A 26,972-nucleotide genomic window follows, 5' to 3' on the forward strand; every position below is an offset into this window, starting at 1 on the left:
CAGACTACAGTGCACCCAGTGACCCGCCATGATAATGACACATTGCTATGACATCGAGTAGGTGCAGATGTATTCAAGTGTGCAAGACTGGATGTGTCCTACGTGGATACATGTTCAGCCGTTGTCTCAGTTTGAGGATGCGTTTGTGTCTGCGTTTGAGTGTGCTTCTTGTGCATGGAAAAAAAAAGTGTGTGTGTGTGTGTGTGTGTGTGTGTGTGTGTGTGTGCGTGCGCTGTCTGCCTTAGCTCCTGTCGTGTCATGGAGGAGGTGGCACTGTTCTGTGCAGTAAGAGCAGTCGGCCTGCGGGCAGGAGTGGCCATCTGGACACATGGTAAAGAGCCTGGCCCAGACATCAGTGGTCTTTCAGTCCCTCTCAGTGTTATCAGATCTCCTTCTCTTTTTGCTGTCTGTTTACATATCAATCGACAATGATACACTGTATTCTAACATTCTCTCCTTTTTGTTGCTTGCCTGTCTCCATCTGTCTGTATATTTCTTTTTCTCTGACTCCCTCTGCCCATCTCTCTCTCTCTCTCTCTCTCTCTCTCTCTCCTAACGGCCTCCTCTCGTCTTTTGTCTCCCTGCAGTTTGCTGTTTTGTGGTCCACAAGAGGTGCCATGAATTAGTCACATTCTGCTGCCCAGGGGCAGATAAGGGGCCCGACACAGACGTAAGTAACCAAAGCCCAGCTGTTGCCTGTCACGTGTTTTTTCGGCGAGGAGGTGCCTTTCCTGTCATTACACTGAAGTGCATGCGCAGTGTCACCAATACATGCAGTGGTGTCAACCAGGCCGGCCTCTTTTCCGATCACTCTTGCTCTCTTTGTAGTGTACTGTGGTTTACACGAAAACAATTTATTGTGATGTTGATGGCAAGCTAAATATTGATCACAGCAAATTGACTCACAAAATAAAATACAAACATTACACTGATAATAGAAGCTCAGCACCTTTGTTTCAATATATCTCAAAAGAAGAGCTTTAAGCTTTTCATCTGGTTGTATCAATCCAAAGAAGGCCACTAAAATGTTAAATTCAGTCGACTCATGATTGAATCACAGCAGCAGCAGGTGGCTGATTTAATTCATCCAATGTTAACGTTGCAGTCGAGTCACTGTGATTTAAATATTCCACTCAGTGAGTCACCATTCCCAACCGCTTGAGAAGAACTCAACTTTAGATTATTCTCTACCTGCAATAATAAAATCAAAGTCGATATTCTTTCCTCCAAACTGGACATATTTTAAAAAAACATGTTTCGACATCATGACATGCTGTCAGTGAGTGTAATTCACCCAGCAGGACTGAGTTCACAGTATAGCCGATTGGTAGATTACTGTGCCATTAACAACGACCTGCTCTGGTCCAGAGACAGATGGGAAATGTAGGAGTTGGGGCCAAAGGCAACACATCTCCATCGGTCTTTGCCAGACCAAGAGAAACACACAGTAACAGCTGATTGCGTGCACAAACCTGTTAACCCGTTTTGCATAGCGGGCACGCATTTTGACATCAAAGTTAGCTGGTACGAGTTATTACATACCCAAAAAGAGGCCAGTTGTTTTAGTTTTTTTGTTTTTTTACACTAAAGTAATGGATACAAAGTAAAGCAGAGCCAATCGAGACATTAAGCTGGGGTGATTGTTTCTTCTCCTACCAATAAGCTCTTTATACCAATAAAAAACGGACCAATGAGAGTTTATCTCGTCCAATAGCTTTGAATGTCAGTCATGGTGCCACATTGTGGTGACGCCCATGTGTTTCTCTTTTCATGCTCTCAGATACGTTCGCTTGCTTGTGAGATTGTATTGACTTGAACAGTCCTAGTCTTTAGAATGAAATGAGCCATAGCACTCACGGGTTCCATATGCATTTGACTGACGAAACACCTGGATCGTTGCCGCGCTGTGTTCTGGCTGCGACCCAGTTTAGTTCTGTGCAAATTCTTGTTTAGTTTAGCTTCTCAATATTATGTAGTTTCCTGTTACATACAGCATTCAAAAGTCCTTCATGGGATCATTTACGATCGTATGACAACATTCAGTGAGGTCTCCTGTTCGCCTCTTCATCACCTGCCGGTACCGGCTATGTGCCACCAGCCACTGCTTACCTGCTTGCTAAGCGTGAAACTCTATTTACATGCCGGTTTGCCTGCCAGGCATGCGCAGCCTCTCGGTGTTGCAGCAGCACAGCCTGGCCTCTGTAACTGGAGATATGTCAGTGTGTCATTCAAGATCATCAACCCGGGCTCTTTAAATAGAGCACGCCACGGATGACACAGAAGCTGTAACAGCAGCAAATAGTCTGAGCCGGGGGATTCTCGATTCGAGCAGGTACTGGGGTCCAGATTAGTGAGGCTCTTTCGTGACCTTTGACATCTGTGCTTTGCAGTGACCCCAGTTTCCCAAGTAATGCGTTGCACAGAACGCACAAGTGCAAGTCTTTGTTAATTAATGTACAAGAAGCTTCTCATTCATTCCTGATTGATACCGTTTTTCCAATTGAGATCATTTCCTTTGTTGATGTTGTTGTGTCAAATATCAGTTTCCTTTCAGACCTTTCATAACTCACCACTATTGTACTTCCTGTAGTCAAACGGATCAAGCAAGACAAGGCAAGTTTATTTATACAGCACATTTCAGCAACAAGGCCGAGCGTGTTACATAAAACATCAAAAGCATCGAGGCGAAGTGCAAAAGAAACGCACCACAAAAGGACTTTTTAGACTTTAAATGATATAATTGTCATTGCTACACTTGGATATAAGGATAATGTGTTATAGTGCATATTATTTAGTAGTAGAAGAGAACCAATGTGTAGAAATCCAATCCGACTGGAGCGGACTTCACTTAGAGAGTGCTAAATTATTCTCAGCCTTTTCTTCATGCAGGCGCTCTGGGTGGCTTTACAACAATCCATGTGACCACATGGCAACTACAAACCAAATATCTTTAAAAAAATAAACATGTATGTTATCTCTTTTTGTATTAGAATATGTGATGCTCCCTTTTTTGATATACATTTCTGTGCACTCAGCCCTGTTGCTAGGGGCAACCACACATATTACATGGCTTGCTGCCTCCCGGGCGTGCGATCCAGGATGGCAATAACTCCCATGGCCAGCAAATATCCTGAAGATCTGCAGTATCTAGGCTACCTGCATTTTATGACTCATTTCGGTGTTTTATAACTCTCCTACTGGAAGAAACAAAGCGTGCACTAAGATGCCAACGAGAGCCCCAAGATCTTTTCAACAGCGAGCTCGCCACGAGCGGCTAGCCTTGGTGTGACGGGCCGAGGTAGCCGTGGATATTCTTCCTCAGGGTGTCGTTTCAAGGGCTGCTGATATGCGCACACTCACATGTGCAAATTCTGTACGGTCGGTCTCGTAGTTTGCCACAGAGCGCAGCCACTGGTGAGGTTAAAGAGTTTGAGGGTGGCATTTTTGAGGAGAGAACTAACACTTGGTTCATCTCCCAGTTTCACAGGCACTGGAGCGGATGTCTGTCTGCTCACAGGCTTGCTGCTCAAACCACTAGATTACTCATCTCATTACTAATATTACATTCTTGTTGCAATTGTCATCCAAGGTGGTAGAAAAGGTGCATGTGAAAATATTGTATGCAGAATTATTTTTAATAAAACTAGTCATCTGCTCTGTCGTTGGATTTATTAGCGTGTGAAACACTTTACTTGCCTCCGGGCTCCACAACGCTGTGTTTTCAAGGAAAACCAAATGACACAGAGTAGTGGGGGTGTAACATGTAATTGCAGAAAATGCTCGATTGTTTATTAAAAGTGTTGAGATTGTAATGTGCCTTTTTTTTTTTTTTTTTTTGGTTTCTTTAGACTTTTACAACAATTACTAAATCATCTGTGAAAAAAAATCTGGCCTCAAAGTGATCATCTGTCGGACTCTGTAACGCTATCCCTTGTATGCACATTCCATGCGAGTGTCACTTAGTCTGATTAAAGCACTTACTTTAACAAATTGTTTTCGCTTGACTGCCGGGTGTAAAGTTACCTGCAGGTCGAGCAAGTTCAGTGCTTCACAGGACAAGAACCATCAATAATGCAAGAGCCTCCCCGTTACCCTACAGGTGCTCAGCAGATGAAACTAAGAGGTTTGATGTGCTTGCTTTTGTGTGGGTGTGTGACTGCTGCATCATTGATGTCCACTTAACCAGTGCAGCACATATGACCCGGGGCGATCTGCAGATCTTTCTGCACTGATTTCCCCTCAGATCACACACACACACACACACACACACACACACACACACACACACACAGGTACACGGGTATATTCAGACAATCACTCAGGGCTGCTCAGTGCACTGATACCTGTGACACAGTAACTGAGTTAAGCGGTACACTGCCCTTTCTCCTTGTCTCCTCTGCTTTGAAACTTACCTGAGGCTGACATGGCAGCCTGGCAGAGCGCAAACAAACAACCCCCCAAAAAATACCCTGCTTCTTCCCAATATGCACCAGTAAAATGGTATCAGAAAGACAACCTTAATCACTCAGTTGAAAGGAGGAAGTCAGAAGGTATAAGTAGAGTTGTTCTGATAACAATACCAGTATCGGAAATGCCTCCCATACAGCCTAAATTGACGGATCAGGTTTGCGATGGTCTATGCACGGATCCGATGTCATCACTTACGCTACTCAGGAACAACAGCAACACGTGTCACTCGCTACCCGATCTGTACATCCCGCTCGACTGGTACCGCACATGTGCAACTCTCAGCAGAGATGAGAAAGAGGTGAGACGGCTCACCTGTTAGCTACTTCCATCGTCATCCCTTTCATATCGGTACTCTGTGTTGGCCTATATTCAGATTCAGGTATATGGAATCGGAATCGGGAAGGACGAAATGGTTTCTGAACATCTCTAGGTGTAAGCAGGCCTCCAGTTGATCTGAGAGAAATCTAATTTGTGTCATTCGTGAGTAATGCCGTAGGCAGCAGTGATAATAATATATAAAAGGGCAAATCACAGAGGAGGAGATGGTTTTGGCAGACTCCAGCAGGTCTGGGAGAAGTAGGTGTTCTGGGGACAAGGCCTGGGACGCACACTGTCTCATTACAAGGGCTCTTCTTGGGAATTGAAAACAAGATTAAACTAGAGTGGAGCTAAATTACATCATCTCCGCCACAGGCATCTTGGGTTGTCAAAGGCAATGGAGCCTTACATCTGTATTTTTAGTCTATTTCCTTCTAGCGAAGGTGTTGGCCATTTCTATGAAACAGGCCTGTGCTGGCCCAGAAGCTACCTTGCCATGGTTGCACCATGCGGCCAACCCCTAGTGCACAGAAGTCTAAAGGAAACCTTGTCAGATATATTCCTCTCTTTTCAACCTTTTTTTTTTTTTTTTTTTTTATAAATATATGATTTTTTTATTTTTATTTTTACCCCTTAAAATGAAGCAATACCTGTGCAGACAACGTTTTACACACCATGCTGCAGATGGTAAAAATGTGTAGAAATATCTATATGAGATAAAAAAAAAATCATGTATTTTCATTTTCATAAATGAAAGATGTTTTTTATATAAATAATAAAAATGGAATAGATATATATAAATGTAGATCTTGAAATTCACCAAAGTATTTAGTGAATGTCTACCCCTCTTACAGAGTGGTAGTATTAAATGTTTGCTTGCCTGTGTGTAAATCTAGCTGCTTATGCCTGTGTGATGTAATGACCTTTGTATAAGTGTCCCCCACATGTCAGCCTCCCACCCCTGACTGGGTCGAACCCCTGCACATGCTTTCGGCACACGCCCCTATGGAAGACTTGGCACAAGCGCTGCTTCCAAGGAAACGTGGTCACACAGAAACCCGATGCTACATAAATCTGCTTAGAGCGCTGATTTTATTTTGGTGTGTGAGTGGTGACATGTCGTGCAGAGCCCTGTCAGGGTGCACTGTTTCAGCCAAATGAGATCATTGTAGACACAAACACACAAGACATAAAGTCGCACAGTGAGAAGTGCCAGATAGGCTTATCTTTTTTGCCTGGTAGCTAGAGCTGCAGCCTGCAGAGCGGGCACATGAGAGGTGACACACACACACACACACACACACACACACACACACACACACACACACACACACACACACACACACACACACACACACACACAACAACTACTCGCGTCCTTCATCGGGGAATAAACAAATGTCCTCTACTCACATAGCGGGTCTCTTTCACCAATCTGTATTCTAATAAACACCAGTCACTCAAAGAGATGAGATGAGACATCAAGGGAGGAGGGGAAAATCCTTCAAGTTCAAAAATGTGATAGGGTTAGTGGTGATAGGGTTAGGATTAGGGGTTAGGGATTAGGGGTTAGGGGTTAGGGTTAGTGGTGATAGACTGGAGACCAAACAAGAGGGGGAGGGTTTAGGGAAATGGAAAGGAGATATCTTTTCCTGATAAGAAAGCAAGTTAGGCCAACATGAAGCGCTGCGTACATGTCAAAAGACCAATTGACTGTAATGCACCCTTCCTGATGATAACCGAAAACTACTATCTGTTGGATGAAGATTTTGTTTTGGCTCAGGGTTTCTTCTTTTTAATAACAAAAAGCATTTTAGGCCACAATATGGAGATCACTGATATATGAGAACCATTTTCCCAGAGTGGGCCTTTTCGTCTGTGCTGAGACAAAAGCCCTGTTGGTAATAAACATTTGAATGAAGTTGCTGATGTACAGTCCCTCAAAATGCTGGCCATGCATCACAGTCGGACGTTTGTGATAAGACAGGGATCAAAAACGTTCCCATCTCAGACCCCCGTAGGAATTAAGTCTCCTGAGGGGACACAGGCTGAGATAAACAAGTGTGTGGGCTTAAAGGGGCATTCTCTAAACCTACTTTATACCCCCACTTGATGATGAGTGTAGATAATATGTAAAAGTTACAATACAGATTGCTTTCAGTGACATCCGCGTAAAGTTTAAATAGCAGCCACAGACGGACACGAATATATGTTGTATTGAGTTCCCATGCTCTGTGACAGACATACAAATCACATAAACAGTTAATAATTTGTCTGGGAAGTGATTATAGAGTCAGATTGCAGGTTTCTTGAACTGTCTGCCTCTAGAGATTCACAGTGGAAAATAAAGTGCTCTTGTGACGCAGCTACACAACAGAACCGCCCTGCCGTTTTATTTCAAATAAAAATAGCTCAAACTTTTCAAGTTTGGCAATCAAACTAAAGCCCGTTCTCGTGGCTGTCGATATGGAGCAGGTTGAATGCGACTGTGTTGCTGAAAACCAGCCTTTGTTCACAAGCTTCCCTAGATACCTGAACGATAGCGGTGATTGATTTCTTATTACGCTGACTTGATCTTCAGCGCTGCGCAGACACGATCCATGTCAGCAGCTTAATTCAGTTAGGTTTAGTTGATGAGAGTCACCTTTAAATACTGTGTTTTGTACGATAGCAGAAACATTATTATTCATTTTAGCAGCATTGTGGGCGGCCTCACTCAAATCCCGTATGAGCTGTTGACATCCAGCCAGATTGTCATCAGCGCATGGATGTACAATAAATGGCTCGACTCCCTTGCTCAGCCGTAAGAGGAACAATCAGTATCAATAATTAATATCATAATCGTCCAAACCAACTCAGCAACCGTTCTTCCATATTTACCAATATGTGCACTATCAATCCAGTCTACACATTGCAGCTTTAAGTTACGGGGAAAATGGAGCCTTTAAAAAACATACTTGATGTCTCATCACATCTTTTCTTCGGAAATATATCATCGTTCCCAGTGATTATCGTTATTGACTTATAGTTGACGGAGAGTCCCCTGGGCTGCCGGCTGATGGTATTTATATGCTCTGGGATCCTAATGAACACTAACAGATCGCGAGTCTCTCTTGCTAATGGTCTGTGACATGTCTGTCTGAAATGAGGTTCGGTCGAGGCTTTGCTGGGGGGGAGACGTTGCAGAAGGGTGTAAGTGCTTAAATTTTCTGTGTGTGTGTGTGTGTGTGTGTGTGTGTGTGTGTGTGTGTGTGTGTGTGTGTGTTGGAGGATAGAGGATGGGTGGCTGCACTGGGAGCTGCTGAATCACTTGCTGCTGAAAAGTCTTGTTAAGCACCAAAACAGTTTTTCATCAGGCTGGATAGAAATACCTGAACAAAACAGAAGAAGAGGAGAAAATATAAGTATGTGAAATTAAAAGATGTACTTTGGTACAAGCTTGAAGGGCGTAGGTTTGCCGCTCCCCACCTTCCACTCACTTTACACACACATACTAACACAGAGCTTCTAATTTACGTGGCGAGATGCAAGCAAACAGATGCTGTGCCTCGTTCTTCGCTGCCAATAGGGCAAGTTTGTCATCGCCAGTGCCTGCAGTTTTCATCGTCCACCTTTCATTTGCACACCGTAGACAGAGATATGCAGTAGAAACCTCAATTGGAGGCACTGGCTTTTAATAATAAAGATAAGGTCTGAAACTTCCCCTTTTTCAGAAGCTTCATGCTTCAGTCTACCGCGTCAGCTAAGTCTATACTGGGGGACACTACACAGCCTAAAGACTGAAGCTTGTGGTATAGGAAAAATGGCCCTGTGGTGTACGTACTGCACATACATGAATAATGTAAAGCTCCGAAGATATGGACTGAATACAAATGTATTAACGCTGCGACCTTTGGGCCACGTGAAACTCTTGTGTTCAAGAAGATGGACGGACTGTGTGAGGAGTGCCTTTGAAAGTCTCTCTGGTGGCTCTGTGGCAGGATCATTTGCCAGTTTCAGACCAGAATGAGAGGAAATATTTCTCGAGCGGCCATTTCACACTCAGGAGATATCAGCCAGAAGTACAGTTTCTCAGCTAAAAGGCATTGCAACCACATCCTGCACCTCAGCGGATCTGTTTACACATGACTACTATAGGCGATTATTCGGAGGATACTGGACACAAAGCTCTGTTTGACAGTTTTGTTGTAATTTGAATAACCAGGCACAGCACAGAGCAGCATTGTTCTCCCACTGATGTTTTCTTGACTGGAAGGACTCGTTCACTGCAGCTATTAGTGCTCTGTAATACTGCCTGTAATGAACAATTGAAAACAACAAATTCCAAATGACTGTGTGTCAAGAAATCCCTCATCCTAAGTCTAGGCAGGTTTAGGGAAAATATAAATCTCCCCATCACAGATTAATAACTGTGTACGAGAGGCACCCAGAATACACTTGGCCTCCCTCTCAAGACTAAACAGGTCATGTCCCTGTTTGTGCAGTATGATGGGAACCAGTATTAAACACACACACACACAGACACACGCACACAAACACACAGCGACAAAAATATAATGAACAATTTACGCATACACACAAAAAAAACACGCTGAAATGTGCGGTGCACTGAAGTCACACACAATTTAGTATCCAAAATATACACACACGCACACACACAGGCACACACACACATTCCATCAGTCCCTCCGAGGTTTGTTTACAGCAAGTATTTGGTAGCTCGTCTTGCTCTAACCATGCTAAGTATTACTAATGACCAACGCATGGGAGAGTTGGAGCTGCTCTTGACCCCGAATCGACTCGGTGTCACTGTTGCTGCTGGACGGGAGTTTGTCGTCACCAGCGCCTGCCAGCAAGCTACAAAACCTCAACATCTGCGCCACTCGTCCATATCAGCATCAAGTGTTAAAGCCACCACTGGCGTAGCATGTTTGAGGCTTTATATCGTTTTTATTTGGCTGTCTGTGATTTTTAGATAAAGTTAATAAAGATACATTTTCTGGGATTTTTCTGTTTTGAGTTTGGTGATCCATAAATCTTGATATTAACTTACCTTTTTATTATTAATAATGTCACATAGCTGACACCAATATCTTCAGAGAAAACTGAAATCTAAAATATATTTTTTTTTGGAAGATCCTGTCCAACAAGGCCATGTGCTATAACTGTCCTGCCTGTCAGTGCGCACAAAAACACTTGAGACAAAAGCCCGAGAGGGTCTGAAGTCTAAACTTGACCTTGCATATACCAGCGAGGCCTGAAGCTGAACCATCGGCAGAACCCCAGAAATAGAATATACAAGTTACTGATACAAGTTACAGATGGGTCAGCCTGCTCTTCTCCCTCTCCTCCTGTATCTCCAGAGACTTACAGTTCTCTCTACTTGTGTTTGCTATTCATCGCAGGTGTGACTAGTTTTACCTGCATTGCAACAGGAGAGGAAAAACAAGCTATTACCAAGCAAACAACAGTCGATCAGAAACTGGAAAGTGTTTATCTTGCAGTGTTTCCAACATGTTGCCAGTTCACTTACGCAGCTCTGAAGCTTGGTAGTGGCTGGCAGTTATTGAGCCAACTTTTGTGCTGCAAATGTTTGAGGAAATTTAGTCTCTTGCTTTAGTATCCACCAGTGAGGAAAGGGCAGTTATCAACCTGACCTGACCTCATACCTCTGTGATGATTGCTTGATTTGTGATCCGACTGGTTACTGCAGAAATGTGTTATATTTAGTGCTGGGCAAGTTAACGTGTTATTATCGCGTTAACGCATTAATTGGGTTCGGCAGACTACGTTGGATGCAGCTTGTGGGAGAAGTATAGATAAACAAAAGCAAGACAAGCTAACAAATGCCACAGAGAAGTGGATAGCTACAAACTGTAGGCCGGTTAGTATTGTGGAAGATGTCGGTCTGAGGAACGTTCTTAGGATCGCAACGAATGACGGAACGTATGAGCCTCCCTCAAGACGCACCATCACAAGAAGAATGCACGAGTTGTATGAAAAGGAGAGGACTACAAAAGCTACAGCGTTACAACGTGCACCAGCTGTTGCTCTCACTGGAGACTACTGGACGTCGCTGGGTAGCCGTAATCACCTCAGAGTTACAGTGCATTATGTTGATGAACAGTGGGAGCTGCATTCACATGCTCTGACTGTCATGAAAACAGAAGACAGACATTTTGCTGAAACGTGCGCGGAACATTTTATTCATGTTGCACAGCAGTGGAACGTTTCAAATAAAGTCAGCACACTGAGCACAGATAGTGCAAGAAATATGATCACTGCTGTGAGACGTCTGCCATTTGAACACGTCCCTGTATCACACACAGTCTCCAGCGTTCTATCACAGTGTGTAAGGAATACTGCTGTTAAAAAGCACCTTATTTGTTCAAACCAAATGTTATTGCACTTTTGTTCATATAGCAGTACTTTTAAAATAAAAGTGCACAATACACTACTTTTGAATTCATTATTGAATTTTGCGCATAACAATGCAATCAATCGCCGAAAATCATGCGATCAATCGCGATAACAATCCTCTTTGAACACACACTCCCTTTCACACTTGACACTAAAGTATGTTCGCTGAGTTCCTGTGTTTCTTAATGTTTTGCTGCATTATTCCTCCAGTCCATAATTGAATCCCCAAACGCATGGACCCAAGCTAACTTTTATAGCGTTTTCTGCAATCCAAACCACAAAGGGCAGAGTTGAACAGCCAAGCCATGGCCCCTGTCTGCTGGCTCATTACAGTGAAAAAAGACTCTGCCAAGACTTTGTCTTTTAAATAACTTTTTCGGCACACATCTTGTGAAGTTATTTTAATTATTAAGCACCTGACAGATGGCTTACGTCTGATAAGCCAATTTATTCTGGCTTTTGCCATTTGTAACATGGCCGAATGAACTGTCAGCGCCTAGTTTTTTTCAGTTTTTCCCCTCGTTTTCTTTTTTTACTCCCTGCCACCGCGCTGGAGAAGAAGTTGTAATAGTAGGTAGTGGCGTCATCTTCCAGCCGATGTGACAGCTGTGACAAACCCCCTGGTCCTCTCCTGACCTTGTGGATCTCACTCACAGCACTTGTGTGCATGGCTATGCTAATGAACCAGCAACTGCAAATGAACATGTCTCTGCAGTGTCCATGCGTGTGTGTGTGTGTGTGTGTGGGAGCCGTATTACCTGGGAGCTCAATTATCTCCAGCTGTGCAAAGGCAAACAGGAGGGTTTGTTGAAAGAGCTGAAAACTGAGTTTAGTCTGTCTCATGCTGTGCTTTCCTCTAAACGGTCCATTTATTAAAACCATGCCAATGAAATGGAAATACGCATCTTCTAGAATTCTATTTGTAAGAGCCTCAAGTTATTGTTAAGCTATTCTTGTGTGAACAGCTCGCACTCACGCTGGTGACCGACAACATAGGCACATTATGAATTCTGATCAAAACAGTCGGAAATGATAATTCGTACTTAAAGGATTGTCTTCCTCTCTGTTTTTGTCATTTGTATGTGTTAGTGTGTGTCTGTATTTGCTCAAAAAGAAATGGGTCTAATTTGCAGCAGGGGGTTCACAGCGGGAGTTCAGGATGCTGTTATTAAGTGGGGGTGACATACTGGGTGTTTTCTTCAGCACCTTGTTTTTTCTCACTTGTTAGTGGCACACGTGCTGGAGTTCAACTTCAAACACAAGATTCCTGTTTTTGGGTCGCTTTGTACGGCAACATCCTTTCGAGTTTTTGAATTGTTTGTAATTAAAATGCCAATTCTCTCTTGTTGAGTTGTAAGATGAAGAGAAACACCTCAGGCTGCAATAATGTTCTTGACATTCGAACAGAGAGTTGACTGACAGCCATTATTGAAGGGATGCAATGCAAATGTTTCTAGCAATTGGGTGCAAAGGTCACCCTGAGTCAAGTCTGACTGGGGGGAATTTAATTTAATTTATTCATTTTGGATTGTATAATTGGATTAGGTTCCAAATACTTTAAATGTGACTTAGACTGTGTTAACTTGAAAAAATGTAATAAATACATGCTAAATGAAATTTGATCCTTTAAAAAAAAAAGTCATTCGAATGTTTGACATATTTTGTTTTATTCCAGATATTAAATGTGTAATGCAGTGTTATTTGTGCTGACTTGACTTTGTTTTCTAAATGTATACATGGAAACTGAGTTGAATGACAGACCTAATTTTGGAACTGATTTTACATTTAGAAAGTAGTTTGATTGATACCTTATTGATTTTGTAAGCACTTCTGTATCCATGCAAAATCTACTCGCGTGTCTTAATGAACTTGATTGGACGCATATGGAGAGGGAGTAGATGTGGACCCAGGGTAGACCCTTGAGGTTCACTACATTGAATGCCATAGTTTTACATTGATTTGTCACTTCAGTGTACACAGGTGTTCAATCCAATATTTTTAATTAAGGGGCGGAAAAAAAAAATTCCCAATGGCTTCATAGCTTCCAATAACCGAATAACAGAAGGTTTTTCAGCAGGCTTTGTCAGGCATACATGGATTGTCAAATGCACACGCTCCTGAACCAGTGAAGACTTGCACCATTTTTTTTAAACATATTGTCAAGCTTGTCTATGATTATTGCGGGAACAAGAGCACCCAAGCTCCATAGAACAGCACTGTGATGGATGGCATTTATTGATACAAAGTCAGCCAAAAGGGCAACTTGGGCCCTGACAATGGTTAAAAATGTCAGCTATTATCTCTAACTCAGCTAGCAGACAGATGTGTTAACAGATACAACACGGCAAGGAAAACCCCCTGTGAACTGTGGTGGCAACCTGCCCTCCCTCTCAGCACTCAGCAGCTTAGTGAAAGGCCAAGAGGAATCAGGGTGGTGATTTGTACGCTAAAAATAGTAACCTTGCCTTGCCCAACACCTCATGTCTGTATAAATGATAGCTCCGTTTTGTTGTCTTCGATGCCTCTCCGCACCTTAGTAACCACAGTCCTGTAGCTGTGGTCCAAGACAAGGAGATCCACTAGCAAGTAGCCAGCAGCAACGTGTGTGTTTATGCCTGTGTGTCAAGGGGGGATAAAATGATGGCTAGCTGCTGCTGAGTCATTCCATCTCTATTTTACATGCCACAGTGCTTTATCATGAATGCGCCTGCGTGCGTCCATCCATGAGACTGTAATGAGTGAGTGCCACCGTTTTTTCGAGCACAATAGGGTTTGATGGGAGAAGGGAAATGTGATTAATATGATGTAAGATGTAATTAGAAGTTGACAATTTAATAACAGTGACGAGATTGGGCGACACAGTGAGACGGAGTGCCTTGCTTGGTTCAATACACTGTGAGGGTGTCATTAGTGCCACGTGAAGGGGTTTGGACAATGACTCTTAACTCTACATAGTAGTGAAATATCAAACACGAGTCGTAGATGCTGCTACTGAAAATCAACAGAACTCCCAAATCAACCAAAATAGCTCATTTAAAAAAGCTGTGAAGTAACTGTGTTGAAAATGAAAACCACCCTGCTGAGCCTCTCCAAGTTTTCCTGCATGTGTGTGTGTACACCAGTGCACACACACACACACACACACACACACACACACACACACACACACACACACACACACACACACACACACACACACACACACAAGCACACACAGGTTAACCGCAAGAGAGGATGACTCAAAAACTGGTACAATGAGGAGCCTCCTGCCACCTCCATTTCAAATGTCACCTCACAGCGAGGGATGATGGGTAAGAGAGGGGTGAGAGAATTCAGAGGGGAGTTTAGTTTTAGTCTTGTCTGACGCTTGATATTAACGAAATTGTTCACCGTCAAGCGTCACTGGTACAACCTTTTTGTCAGTCCTGTAGGGAACAGATGGGTCAAAGAGATAAGTGAATGAAGGAAATGACAAAGATGAAGTGACGATCGGTGTGTCTCATTTCACACACATTTTCTCTCTCTCTCTCTCTCTCTCTCTCTCTCTTTTTCTCTTTCTCTTTCTCTCTCTCTTTTTCTCTCTCTCTCTTTTTCTCTTTCTCTTTCTCTCTCTCTCTCTCTCTCTCTCTCTCTCTCTCTCTCTCTCTGGCTGCAAATGTCACACCAGGTGGATCTCTTTTGACTCTGTGGGAGGCAGGTTGACTGCATTAGCGACCAGCCTCTTTGATGATTGCTACACTTGAGTCATTCCAAAGTCTTCCATGGAATAAAATCCCAACATAGAACCGTCAGTGTTGTTCTGATTCTCTGCTATTTCACTCCCTGGAGCTGATTGTGAGGGAGCTGTGATTCGTTAACCCTTCAGAGTAGACAGTCTTTGTCTTGTTAGTTCACAAGTGAAGTGAGAGTATAGCGTCCGTTCGAAGACGTCAAAGAGGTCACAGTCTTTCAAGTGTTTCTCCTGCCTGGAGAAAGCAAATCCTTGGTCATGAACATGCATATGCGGGTTTCTAATTGGCTTTTCACACATATAGTGTGCTAGTGCATGATTAACACTTTTGACAGGGAAATTGTTTCTGTGAAAGCAGAGCGCCATGTTTAAAGGAAATATGATTACACGGAGCGTTATATCCTCACATAATAATTCCATGCAAAGTCCAACTAAAGCTGAAACGAACACAAAGTAACCTCTAGAAGTCTAAAGAAGTTGGTTTCCACCAAAGTGGCGGCGTATTGTATCACTAATTAGTAGCCATTGCTTCCAAAATAAGGGCAGGCATAGATAAGAAATGTGATTACCGATCAGCTGCATGTTCACAGTTATGTAACCAGGTTACTACAGTGCAGATAAATGTGTTGCTGCGTTACCCGAGTTCTCGGAGTCGCCTGGTTTATTGTGTGCATGTAAACCTACTGACTGTCTTTTCTTTGTTTCGCTGCAGCACCAAACACATAACCTTGACATTTACTCATACTGAGATTAGATACAGTTCTTGTTTGGGTTTGATTGTGTGTCATTGTATGATGGGTGGTTGGACGGATCAACACTTGAACACTTGGACTTTTATTTTGCCACCAATGGCTCCATGTTCCTAGCTTTAATTGCTCTGATCAGGGGGTTATTTCAAGAGAAGAGCACAGGCCTTCCTCTCCGTCTGCACCTCCAAATCATACAACACAACCAGCTGCTTCACAGCCCATATGCTATTTCCAATTTCCCGCCAACTCACTGTGATAATTAATGGTATTTCTTTTTTTTCTTTTTTTTTTTAAACTGTCCAGTCTAACTGTCTAAATATTGCATTCATGCAATACATATTTCGTGTATATACAAACCAAGCACCCAATTTAGCCTGCTGGTGTCTGTTCACGGTGACAGTTCAGGCTAGCCAGATGCAAGAAGCACAGTACAATGACACAGTCTGGTTTACAGGACTTTTAAGTGAAATTGTAGCTGCAGCACCAATCTATCAAATCAATAATGCAGTAGTATCTTTTGTATTTTTGCACAAGTTATGAAGTTGCAAGTTATTAATCACTGAACTTTGTTATGTATTAAATGCTCAACAAGATCCAGTGTCCAAAATTAGTTGATTTAATTCAACAGGACGACATTGTCACTCTTTCTCCTAGCCGTTCACCTCGTCCACCTCTGCCCTCCCCTCTCCTCCCCCCTTCTGCTGGGAAGCCCCTGCTCAGCTTCTCCCTGCCAAGCTGTTCATTAACAGGGGCTGGTTGGCGTCCTGTTTGCTAATTAAACTGGGCTGGAGAGTCTGGCTAATTAGCCGACATCACTGTGCTGACCCCCCGTGCTTCTGTTTTCATCACTATCTCCTGGTTGCCTCCAGTCTTTTGATCAGCCTTCTGCCCTGTGTCTGTTTTTGATCTGTGGCTTCACATGCAAATCAGCCTGGGATTAGTACAGGGCAAAGGCTAAAACAACTATAGGGATTAGATAAAGTGAAACATGCTCCGTGGTTATTGCAAATACACAACTCAGATTTAAGTTTCTATGTGAGTATTTTTCATTGATTGCTTTGCTAATTAGTCATTAGAAAGTTGTGTTGGCTCTATCTTTGTTGACCCTGAAGTAAGGGTAATGTACTACTATCATCTACTACTCTTCATGTTGCAAAAGAAGAAGACATTTTTCAGGGCAAAATTGTGCCAATCCAAGAAGTGGGTAAACTCAGTTTAGGTGATTGTCGTTGTTTATTTGTATGGACGCTCAGTGTTGGAGGAATATGATCTGCTGCCACAAATTGAAGGAAAACATCTACGTCTGTTTCCTCCTTATTATCCTCATTAAGGTCATCGTCACCATCTTTCTCTAGCAGCTGGATACCTTGCATACTGATGCACTCATGCCAGCTCAAACTATTGATTGAGATAGATAGTATTCTAATCTATTGTACAACACGGTGTTAAATTGCACCCCGTCTTTGCATGTGACATCTGGGCAATCCCATTGGCTCTCATATTACCGGTGTCTGAAGGGCAACCTCCTTGCTGCATCATCCAGTCAACATGTAACACCCCCCTGGCTTTGTTTGGCCATTATGGCCTTCTTGTGTTGAGCCTGGTGATTGACTTCATCAGTGCTGTTGGCGTTGCACTCTGCTTCCCCTGCTGTTCTGCTAAGGCAGAGCCACCCAGTCCGCCTCAAATGTCCCATTAAGATCCAATTAGGCTGTAATGGGGGATGGAAGCCACAGGGGTAAACCCTGCCGTCCCACAGCTCGCAGAAAGCACAAGTTAATGGACAACCGAGTGTGCTCAGTGATGTGTAGTTGAGTACATTCGTTTACAGGTTTCATTTTCTGCACATTACGGCTTGCCCCGGTGAATCTTTAAATGGCACCTTGCAAATCAGTCATAGCTGACACTTTAAAGCTGCAGCTCTGTTATTGGATGTGCAAGATTGGAACTCAGCTGTGTCCACCTCCCCGATCGGACAGTGATCGGCTATATTCTGTGGTCAAAGGAGCGGAGTTTGATATCCTTTAATTTCTTCACAATAAAAGTCCACTGTTAGTTTTGCTGCTTACTATTCCTCTCTGCAGTATTAGTAATAGTAATAATAATAATTAATAAAACAAGTCTTTGTTTTATTGAGGAATAGCCTCTGACAAAGCTCTTATTCTGTGATCAACACATTTTCCAATGAATTCTTCACAATAAAAGTCCATAAACGCTTTCATTTTGAAGCAGCAAAATCAGGAAATGTTGGGTTTTTATCAGCAGTAACTTAAAAAGACTCAAACAGCGGGACCCAGCTGTGCCACAGTCCCTGTTTTCCTCCTCTCTTCCCTTTGCTCTCCTGGGGAGAGGAACTCCCGTGTGGGAGGGGAAGATGATGGAGGCCTACGTTTGATAAACTGTCCGAATTGTGCCCACATGCTGTCCTCACCTCACAGAGGTCAGAACTCAATGAGGGCCCGGCCACATCGGCATGCGGTCTGGTTGATCGCGTCCCAATGTGAGCGAGATCCGATCTTGGAGCGCACAGACTTGTCAACTAATGCTTCCTGGCATAATCGGATGACAAAAGTTGAATTGAAAAGACAAGTGGAACCAGGACCTTACAGACATGCTGTCATTCAAGAGGCCAACGCGTGTCAAGCAGCTGTCAAGGCCCAAGGGACTGGATTTTTTTTTCATCATTTCCTCATTGTGTCTATTTTGTTGAGAGTATTTTCCATTATCTGGGAACATTTAAGTCATGTTTCAGCCATCAAAAGCTGATTTGATAAAAATACATCATCCATCTGCAGCTGAATGTGGCTCTTAGTCGCCATTGTTCATTCATGTAGATGGAGAAAACAAAGCGGGTTGGGGGGGGGGGGGTGCAAGAGGATAATCCTTCAGGATCAGCTGTGTGTGGGTGGACATGAGTAAGTGCTGCTGGCACAGCCTCTATCTTTCTCTTTACTGTCTGTCTGTCTGTCTTGTTATCACGTCTGACACACTGACTGACTGCTGGCCTGCGCGTCAGGGCTGCTAATTGGACAACATGCACTGTATGTGATTGTGTAGTTTGACCTATGTCTCCATGAAAATGACAATTTGACAAAAAGGAGAAATATATCTAAATAGATATATAAGCTATCGTAGCGGCCACAAGTTACAGTATGATCGAGATTGAGGAGAGTTTTTTCAGGCTTGCTGTCAAAGCTAGATCCTGCATACATGTTTTCATTTACACCCCAATTGAATTAATTCAAGTCGGTCATGATTCTCCATACCTGATTGGTTTGGATGTGGATCGTGTTCCTGCAGATTTGCCGCAAGCTGTGAGGTGTTACTTGTGCATCTACTGTGTGTTCACACTGTCTCGTGTGATGGAGGAGTTTATAGTCACTTAAGATGATAGACATCTCAGATAAGCCGACCATCAGCATCTAAGGGCTCATGTCAGAAGAGCTTGGCAGTCAGAGACATGTTGCTGTGAGATTCTGAGGACTCACATACGCAAGAGTAGAAGATGTCCTCAGAGACAGTTAGACTGGACGGTGTTAGACACACTAGAAGAACAAAATGAATGTGCAGAGTCTCATCACAATGGATTTTAAAGGTCACTACCAGTATTACACATCTCCAATAATTCACTTATTTGACCATTAATTATCATAGCTAGAATGACATTTTAAGTACAGTATGGGGGGCCCACAGGAGGAGTTACAGTTGGTGACAAATACATCTACTTTATAGTGTGTTCGAAACCATTTAGTAAATGTTCATATATTGCCAATAAATGTTGAATTCAGTGATAGCTCCATCAAGGCTGAGCTTTTCTGCATTTCAAAAAGTAACTTCCTGGTTTGTTTTCAACTCCACCACTACAAGCTGTGTGATGAACCGACTTTCTGTCATTTTGAAGGCGGAGCCTAGGTGAAGGCAGACTAATTCTGAACACAGTACTTAACGCTGGCTAGCAAGTTTTGTTGGTGTATTTTTCTATAATGGCTGAAGTTTTTTTCTCGATATGTACAGTCACTCACTCTTCGGCGGGGAGAGCAGACTTTTCTCTCCACCAATCTACTCGTTTAGCATTCTGCCGTGACGGCTGAGGAGGTTAACAGGAAGCTAAACTAAACTATGAGCAACATTTCCTCCCAATCTCTGAAACGCTTAACTGATATTGTAGCTCCCTAGAATCACAGCTTGTCATCTCAAATGTACAGTTGTGGTCAAAAGTGTACATACACTTGTAAAGAACATAATGTCATGGCTCTCTTGAGTTTCCAGTTATTTCTACAACTCTGATTTTTCTCTGATAGAGTGATTGGAACAGATACTTCTTTGTCACAAAAAACATTCATGAAGTTTGGTTCTTTCATGACTTTATTATGGGTTAACAGAAAAAGTGATCAAATCTGCTGGGTCAAAAATATACATACAGCAGTGCTAATATTTGGTTACATGTCCCTTGGCCATTTTCACTTCAATTAGGCGCTTTTGGTAGCCATCCACAAGCTTCTGGCAAGCTTCTCGTTGAATCTTTGACCACTCCTCTTGACAGAATTGGTGCAGTTCAGTTAAATTTGATGGCTTTCTGACATGGACTTGTTTCTTGAGCATTGTCCACATGTTCTCAATGGGATTTTAAGTCAGGACTTTGGGAAGGCCATTCTAAAACCCTAATTCTAGCCTGATTTAGCCATTCCATTACCACTTTTGATGTGTGTTTGGGGTCATTGTCCTGTTGGAACACCCAACTGCACCCAAGACCCAACCTTCGGGCTGATGATTTTAGGTTATCTTGAAGAATTTGAAGGTAATCCTCCTTCTTCATTATCCCATTTACTCTCTGTAAAGCACCAGTTCCATTGGCAGCAAAACAGCCCCACAGCATAATACTACCACCACCGTGCTTGACGGTAGGCATGGTGTTCTTGGGGTTAAAGGCCTCACCTTTTCTCCTCCAAACATATTGCTGGGCATTGTGGCCAAACAGCTCGATTTTTGTTTCGTCTGACCACAGAACTTTCCTCCAGAAGGTCTTATCTTTGTCCATGTGATCAGCAGCAAACTTCAGTCGAGCCTTAAGGTGCCGCTTTTGGAGCAAGGGCTTCCTTCTTGCACGGCAGCCTCTCAGTCCATGGAGATGCAAAACACGCTTGACTGTGGACACTGACACCTGTGTTCCAGCAGCTTCTAATTCTTGGCAGATCTGCTTTTTGGTGGTTCTCGGTTGACTCTTCACCCTCCTGACCAATTTTCTCTCAGCAGCAGGTGATAGCTTGCGTTTTCTTCCTGATCGTGGCAGTGACAAAACAGTGCCATGCACTTTATACTTACAAACAATTGTTTGCACTGTTGCTCTTGGGACCCACAGCTGCTTTGAAATGGCTCCAAGTGACTTTCCTGACTTGTTCAAGTCAATGATTCGCTTTTTCAGATCCATGCTGAGCTCCTTTGACTTTCCCATTGTAGCGTTTGTGGGCGTTTGTATCCGATGAGCCCTATTTAAATGGCCTCAGAGAAGTCACCAGTTGTAGTCACTCATAATCACTCACAAGAAGTTAAGAGGCCATGCTATGAAGCTCATTTCATTGACACAACTTTCTAAGTCACCAAAATTGCTAATTCATGTTGCTGTATGTATATTTTTGACCCAGCAGATTTTGTCACTTTTTCTGTTAACCCATAATAAAGTCATGAAAGAACCAAACTTCATGAATGTTTTTTGTGACAAAGAAGTATCTGTTCCAATCACTCTATCAGAGAAAAATCAGAGTTGTAGAAATAACTGGAAACTCAAGAGAGACATGACATTATGTTCTTTACAAGTGTATGTAAACTTTTGACCACAACTGTATGTGATTTCGATGTTGGCACCCAACAACACAGCAGGATGACCTTTTGGATGTGTAACTTAAGCCCACTACTCTGAGGTGATTAGTGTTCGCCTCCAGCTAACATCGTGACGTAATCATTGCTGTAAAAGGGTCTACTAAGACGATGTTTCAATACCTTCCTGTCTGATTGAAAACTGTCCCTTCAATATTTGATTTATATGTTAATCAGAGTTAAACATAAGGCATTCAAATTACGTGTTAAAGTATGTCTACGGCAGCTGAAATGGAATCAACTCTGTTTCACATCAGGACTTACTCTACTTATCACGGAAAGGCGCCTGATAGACGGACAAAGGAAGCGTTTCTCTTTGTCCTATGAAGGTGTGAAGCCTTTGCAGGCTAACAGGCAGGGAAATGTCAGATTGCAAGCAAGATCTGAGGAGCCAGATTGAGGCTCCGCTGCATTAGACCACAGGCACCTGACTGAAATGGCAAACTGCAACATTGATCACTGTGACGCCTCACCGCATGATACTGTCAGCTCTCACCGACATATATGCCACGCTGCTCCCTTTACTGGTGATTTATTCCTCCTGGGTCAAGCTCTTTTTTTTAAATTCATTTCTCATTTGACGCTGTGTTTCTCAAGATACAGAAACAAAAGTTTCTGTCTTTCCTGGGAGAAGGAAACTCTCCAGGTGTTACAAATAGATGCAATGAAAGAAGAAAAACAGACTAGCCTGGATAATGTACTCAATGCAAAGCCACTTAAACAGATTCCAACTCTGAAAGAGATTTACTGGACAGCACAATTTGAGAATGAGCAGGAAAGCACTTGTAAAAGTGGCAGTCCTCCAGTTTTCACAGGAGAGTGCTTCATAAGCTGCAGGTTGAGTGCACGAGATGAATGAATGAATGAATGAATGTATGCATGCATGTGACAGAGACCCTGCGCTGCAGAGGCGTTGTATTCAATCTGTACTATAACACTTACCTTCAAGTGACACCTAAATACAATAACAGTCACATTTGCCATATGGGTCATTACTCCATGCATACATATGCATCATGCTGTATGTTTGCATATACTTACATTCACTCCTTTTCATCCACCGCTCAGTGTGCAGCACAATAAAAATGGGTTCTGCTTGTTCAACAGATCATATCAAAAAGCTCCCTGCTTCACTTATCACCCACAGATATTTACTTAAGGTAGAGTTTGCTCCCAGCGCCATTTGTTTACTCTGACACCATATGTTAGTGTATTGTAAATGTTCTGCAGAGACAGACAAAGTGCCAAATTGAATAGACTCAGATCTCGAATGTTTATACTTTGATATACTGTTTAGGAGTGCTGACCGGTAGGATTGAGGAAGTTGTTATCTTCAGTTAAAGCCAGACTATTGGTTCTGCTCACTCCACTGAAACACCCCTTGATGGGTTAACGGTAACAAGGGTTATTTAATGTAGTTCATTCATTAATTACACTTTTTGTCAGCTGAGTTGAATACTTGACCTGTTATAACTCTGTCTTATCTTCACCCATTTCTGCCTGTTTTGACTGTATAAAATGTTTAGTTTTTCCCCCCTTATTTGAGTAGCCAAAGTATCCAAATTTCGAACAGATGCTGGCCCGGTGGCCAGTGGTGATGAGCACCTGATAAAACGATGGGCTCTGTGTTTACTTGAAATTGGGGAAGGAAGCTTTCAATGCAAATTCCGGGGAATAACAAATGCAAATGAAACACAAGAGAAGGGTTTGTTTTATTTGTCCTGTCTTATAATACAAGTCCAGTCCACATAACAGTGTCAGTATACTATAATGATGTGATGAGAACATGGACTGTAAAAGATGAGGCATATCTATACATATATGTGGTGATGGCTAACGATCGGACATTTAGTTTGTCATACATTACTGCCGCGTTGGGTGTGAGCTTTTCTGTTGTGGTTTGCTTTATGAATAACCCACTGACAGTTTAATTCATTCGGACATCTTCTTGATAAGAGTCACAAAATACACGAGTTGGCAATTAGTGAAATAGAACTCAAAAAACAAGTGTGTTATCTTGATTCAGACATGATTCATCCTCCAACAGCTCCTTCACTGGACACATGCACAGTGCACTCTGCATTAAACCCTAATGCTTTTCACACTGAATATGATGTTATTCAATGGAGAGCCTGGAGCGATGACCTGTGATAATAGGAGGCCAATGATGAATGAAAAGCTCCAATAGCTTTGATGACTATTTACACATACCTTGTATGTGCACAAAGCATTTATTGAATCCAAAAGCTCATCAATACATAAGACAGGCAGCATCTCTAGTGTTTGCTCGACACACGCATTCTAGTTATCAAAATCAAAGAAGAAGCAACATATTTAAGTCCTACCCACAACAGTCAATGTAATCATGTAATTGCAATAATTAAATATCCATTTTTGGTGCTCTTGGACTTAATGCTGAGCCCATTGAGGTGAAACAACTCCATTCTCACTCACTGATGTGGCCAGTGAAGGTGGAAGGACAACCTCAAAACACTTGTTTAATAAAAGGCTGTTACTAGACTGATTGGCTAACACTTGAGTCGAGTTGTGTGAGAAAAGAAAAGAAGCGGGGATTGCAGTCAGTTTTGCATTTTCGTGAGACACAATGGTGTCCTGTAATGCAACAGGTTGATTTCAACTTCCATTTTCCTTCAGTAACGTGCGTGAGTGTCCGAGGATGCAGCCGTAGTTTGGCTGAAGTCATTTTTTTTCAGGATGGATATTTATGAAATTATGGCCTCCAACAACAAAGTGATTTTTTCCCCTAACCTGTTTTGTTCTTCCAAACACGATGACAGCTCTACAAATGTAAAATCTATAAAATAACTCAAAAACACGACTTACAACAAAGCACTAGATCAAAGAACTACATTTATTTGTCCATAACTTCTGCAGAACAGAAAGTCAGACAATTAATCAATACGTTGTTATGAATCTGTGTTTTTTTAACCTCCTAGTGTCCAGGTTTCCAGTAACATAAAGAGCATGTGCTCTGTAACTGTTGATTATTATTTTGGTTTTTCTTTCACGTCATCATTTCAGGCTTTTTATGACTCTTTTTGTCTTTTTGATTTTTCCAGGATCCCAGAACGAAGCACAAGTTCAAGATCCACACCTATACCAGCCCCACCTTCTGTGACCACTGTGGCTCTCTGCTGTACGGCCTCATCCACCAGGGCATGAAGTGCGACTGTGAGTACTTCATTTAATACCTGCGTTCCTCTCTCACCCAGCGTTTAAAAGGTTTCAAATTTTACATTTTTGTTATTGTATAACATGAATTAGTGGCAGTTTATAATGTCAATTCTGTACATCAAGTGGTGGAGACCCCAAAGTTGACGCTTAGGAAGGACAATCAATCCTCCACTGCTCTGTTGCACAGGTCAATGAGGCATGAGTATGGCATACGTAGGAACATAATGGTTTTCTGTAAGTGGCTCTACTCAACTTCTGTTCTGTTTCGAAGACATTGTATCAGAATCACTCTCCTGAAATTGCTCCATCTATATGAATATCATACGCCTGTATATTTCCCCTCCTCCTTGACTTTCACTCATCTATTTTCAGTCTGCAGCTATGTTCCCCGCACCCTGAATAGGCCGTCTTTATTAATATCCCTTCCTTCCTCGTCTTCACTTTAATCTTGTGTTAGTGGATTAGTCTGAATGCCTTAATGAGCTCCTAAATACATTATCCTCAACCTGCTGCAGACCACCAGATATGCCTAATGATTGCTCCAGGGCGTACATAAATAGAGACGTGGAGCGGCAAATTATATCGGCAGATCAATCGCACCACTGTAAGATTGCACTGTATTATTTTTAAGCACTGGTGAGCCATGTGACTCAGGCACAAAAAAATAGGTAGCTCTCATAAAGAATAAGGTAGCAGCAGAGACATTTTATTAATCACCTTACCTGCTGACTTGGTGGCCTGGTGACGTAACGGTTACTGTTCCCAATCCACGACACGTGCCATGTATGCATGACATCACAGGGCTAAATCTGGGACATAACCTTGTTATCTCCTCCTTCACACAGCTTTTTGAAAAAAAAAAAAAAAAAAACACCCTTTGATATTGTGCCCAATATGTATGATACATGGACCAAAATTGAAATGTACTGTAGACAAAGATAGACATTTTTAAAGCAGCTTACTGTATTTGAACATTAAGCCATAAGAGGCTGCAGGCACTGCTTTTATTTTATGATGTTTTGGTGAACACAGATATTTTGTCAACATCGTCGATCATAACTGAAGATCATAGCTGTATTTTAAGAGATATGTTAGATGCGTGAAAACTTTATATAAACAGTCGCAGTGATCGACGTGTTCTTTACAACAGCGTCAGTATTTCAGCCAGTTTTGAGAAAGCCCTGAGCCTTTCAGTTTGGTTAGCATCAAGCACATGAAGCTAATCTTTAGCTATATGAAAACCCTCCTCTCTAATGTCTTTCATGTCCTCTCTCTGTCCCTCCAGCCTGCGACATGAATGTCCACAATCAGTGTGTTATGAACGTGCCCAGCCTGTGCGGAACCGATTACACCGAACGGAGGGGCCGTCTTTTCCTCAAGTGTGAGGTCACTGTGGACAAGCTGCAGGTCACAGGTAGGCCTCATAACCGCCCCTCTCTGGTAGCACACACCTTGAAACGAACGGGCTTAAAAAGATGTTTGTGTCTATATGTGTGGCGGTCCCTGCTATCGGAAAAGGGAATTCAACTGCTCAGATCGATATAGCCTCTGCTGCTCAACATTATCCTGTAAGGAAAAAAAAAAAACAATTCACAGTTACGACACACTTGGAAGGCACTCCCAATCCAAATATGTAGTCCTGCCGTGGTGTGTGGTCTGCTGCGTGGGCCTCGCGTTGTTACCCTTTTTAAACAGTCACGACTTGGCTGGACTTTCTGATGTAACTGAATTGTCTCTGCAAAGCAAATCGAACGCTTGATACATTCATTTAAGTCTCATCAGGATCTGAGGGCTCTGCTTGTGAGCTGGGTCGTGGCTTTACAATTATCTTTCTTTCCATTATTCATTAGGAGGCTATATTCCACATGATCCATGCCACCCACTTTAATTGCTAATGCCTCCGGTTTCAAAGACACACCTGTCTTTGCCTACCGAGCTGCGAAAAGGATGTAATGAGTTACTATTCATAGCATTTACTTAATGGGATGTAATAAATGGTGATGTACTCTTTTGGAGATGTTTCAGATCCTTTAGAAATCTTCTCACAGCGGTTTGTTAATATTGTCGGACCAGCCTAAAAAAACTGTCATCATGTCCAATCTATATGTTAATGTTTTGGATAAAGTTTCATGTACCACTATCTGCTCCTCCCACACTTTTCTGTTCATCAATGTTTTTATTTATTTACCCTTTATCCTATGTTTATTCATCTCCGG

The 26,972-nt window shown here is 42.5% G+C and overlaps 1 protein-coding gene across 1 annotated transcript in view; it reads left to right on the plus strand.

Annotated features, from left to right (window-relative positions):
* Positions 1-26,972, plus strand: part of prkcaa (protein kinase C, alpha, a) — a 130,853-nt gene that overhangs the window by 46,015 nt on the left and 57,866 nt on the right. The window contains exons 3-5 of the mRNA XM_068727332.1: positions 588-670; positions 24,642-24,753; positions 26,042-26,170. Coding sequence (XP_068583433.1) covers positions 588-670; positions 24,642-24,753; positions 26,042-26,170 — 324 coding nt within the window. The remainder of the gene's footprint in view (positions 1-587; positions 671-24,641; positions 24,754-26,041; positions 26,171-26,972) is intronic.

This window comes from Cebidichthys violaceus, unplaced genomic scaffold (genome assembly GCF_023349555.1).
Source record: "Cebidichthys violaceus isolate CVI_PGR_0920_01 unplaced genomic scaffold, fCebVio1.0.p SCAF_4, whole genome shotgun sequence".
Classification (NCBI taxonomy): domain Eukaryota; kingdom Metazoa; phylum Chordata; class Actinopteri; order Perciformes; family Stichaeidae; genus Cebidichthys; species Cebidichthys violaceus.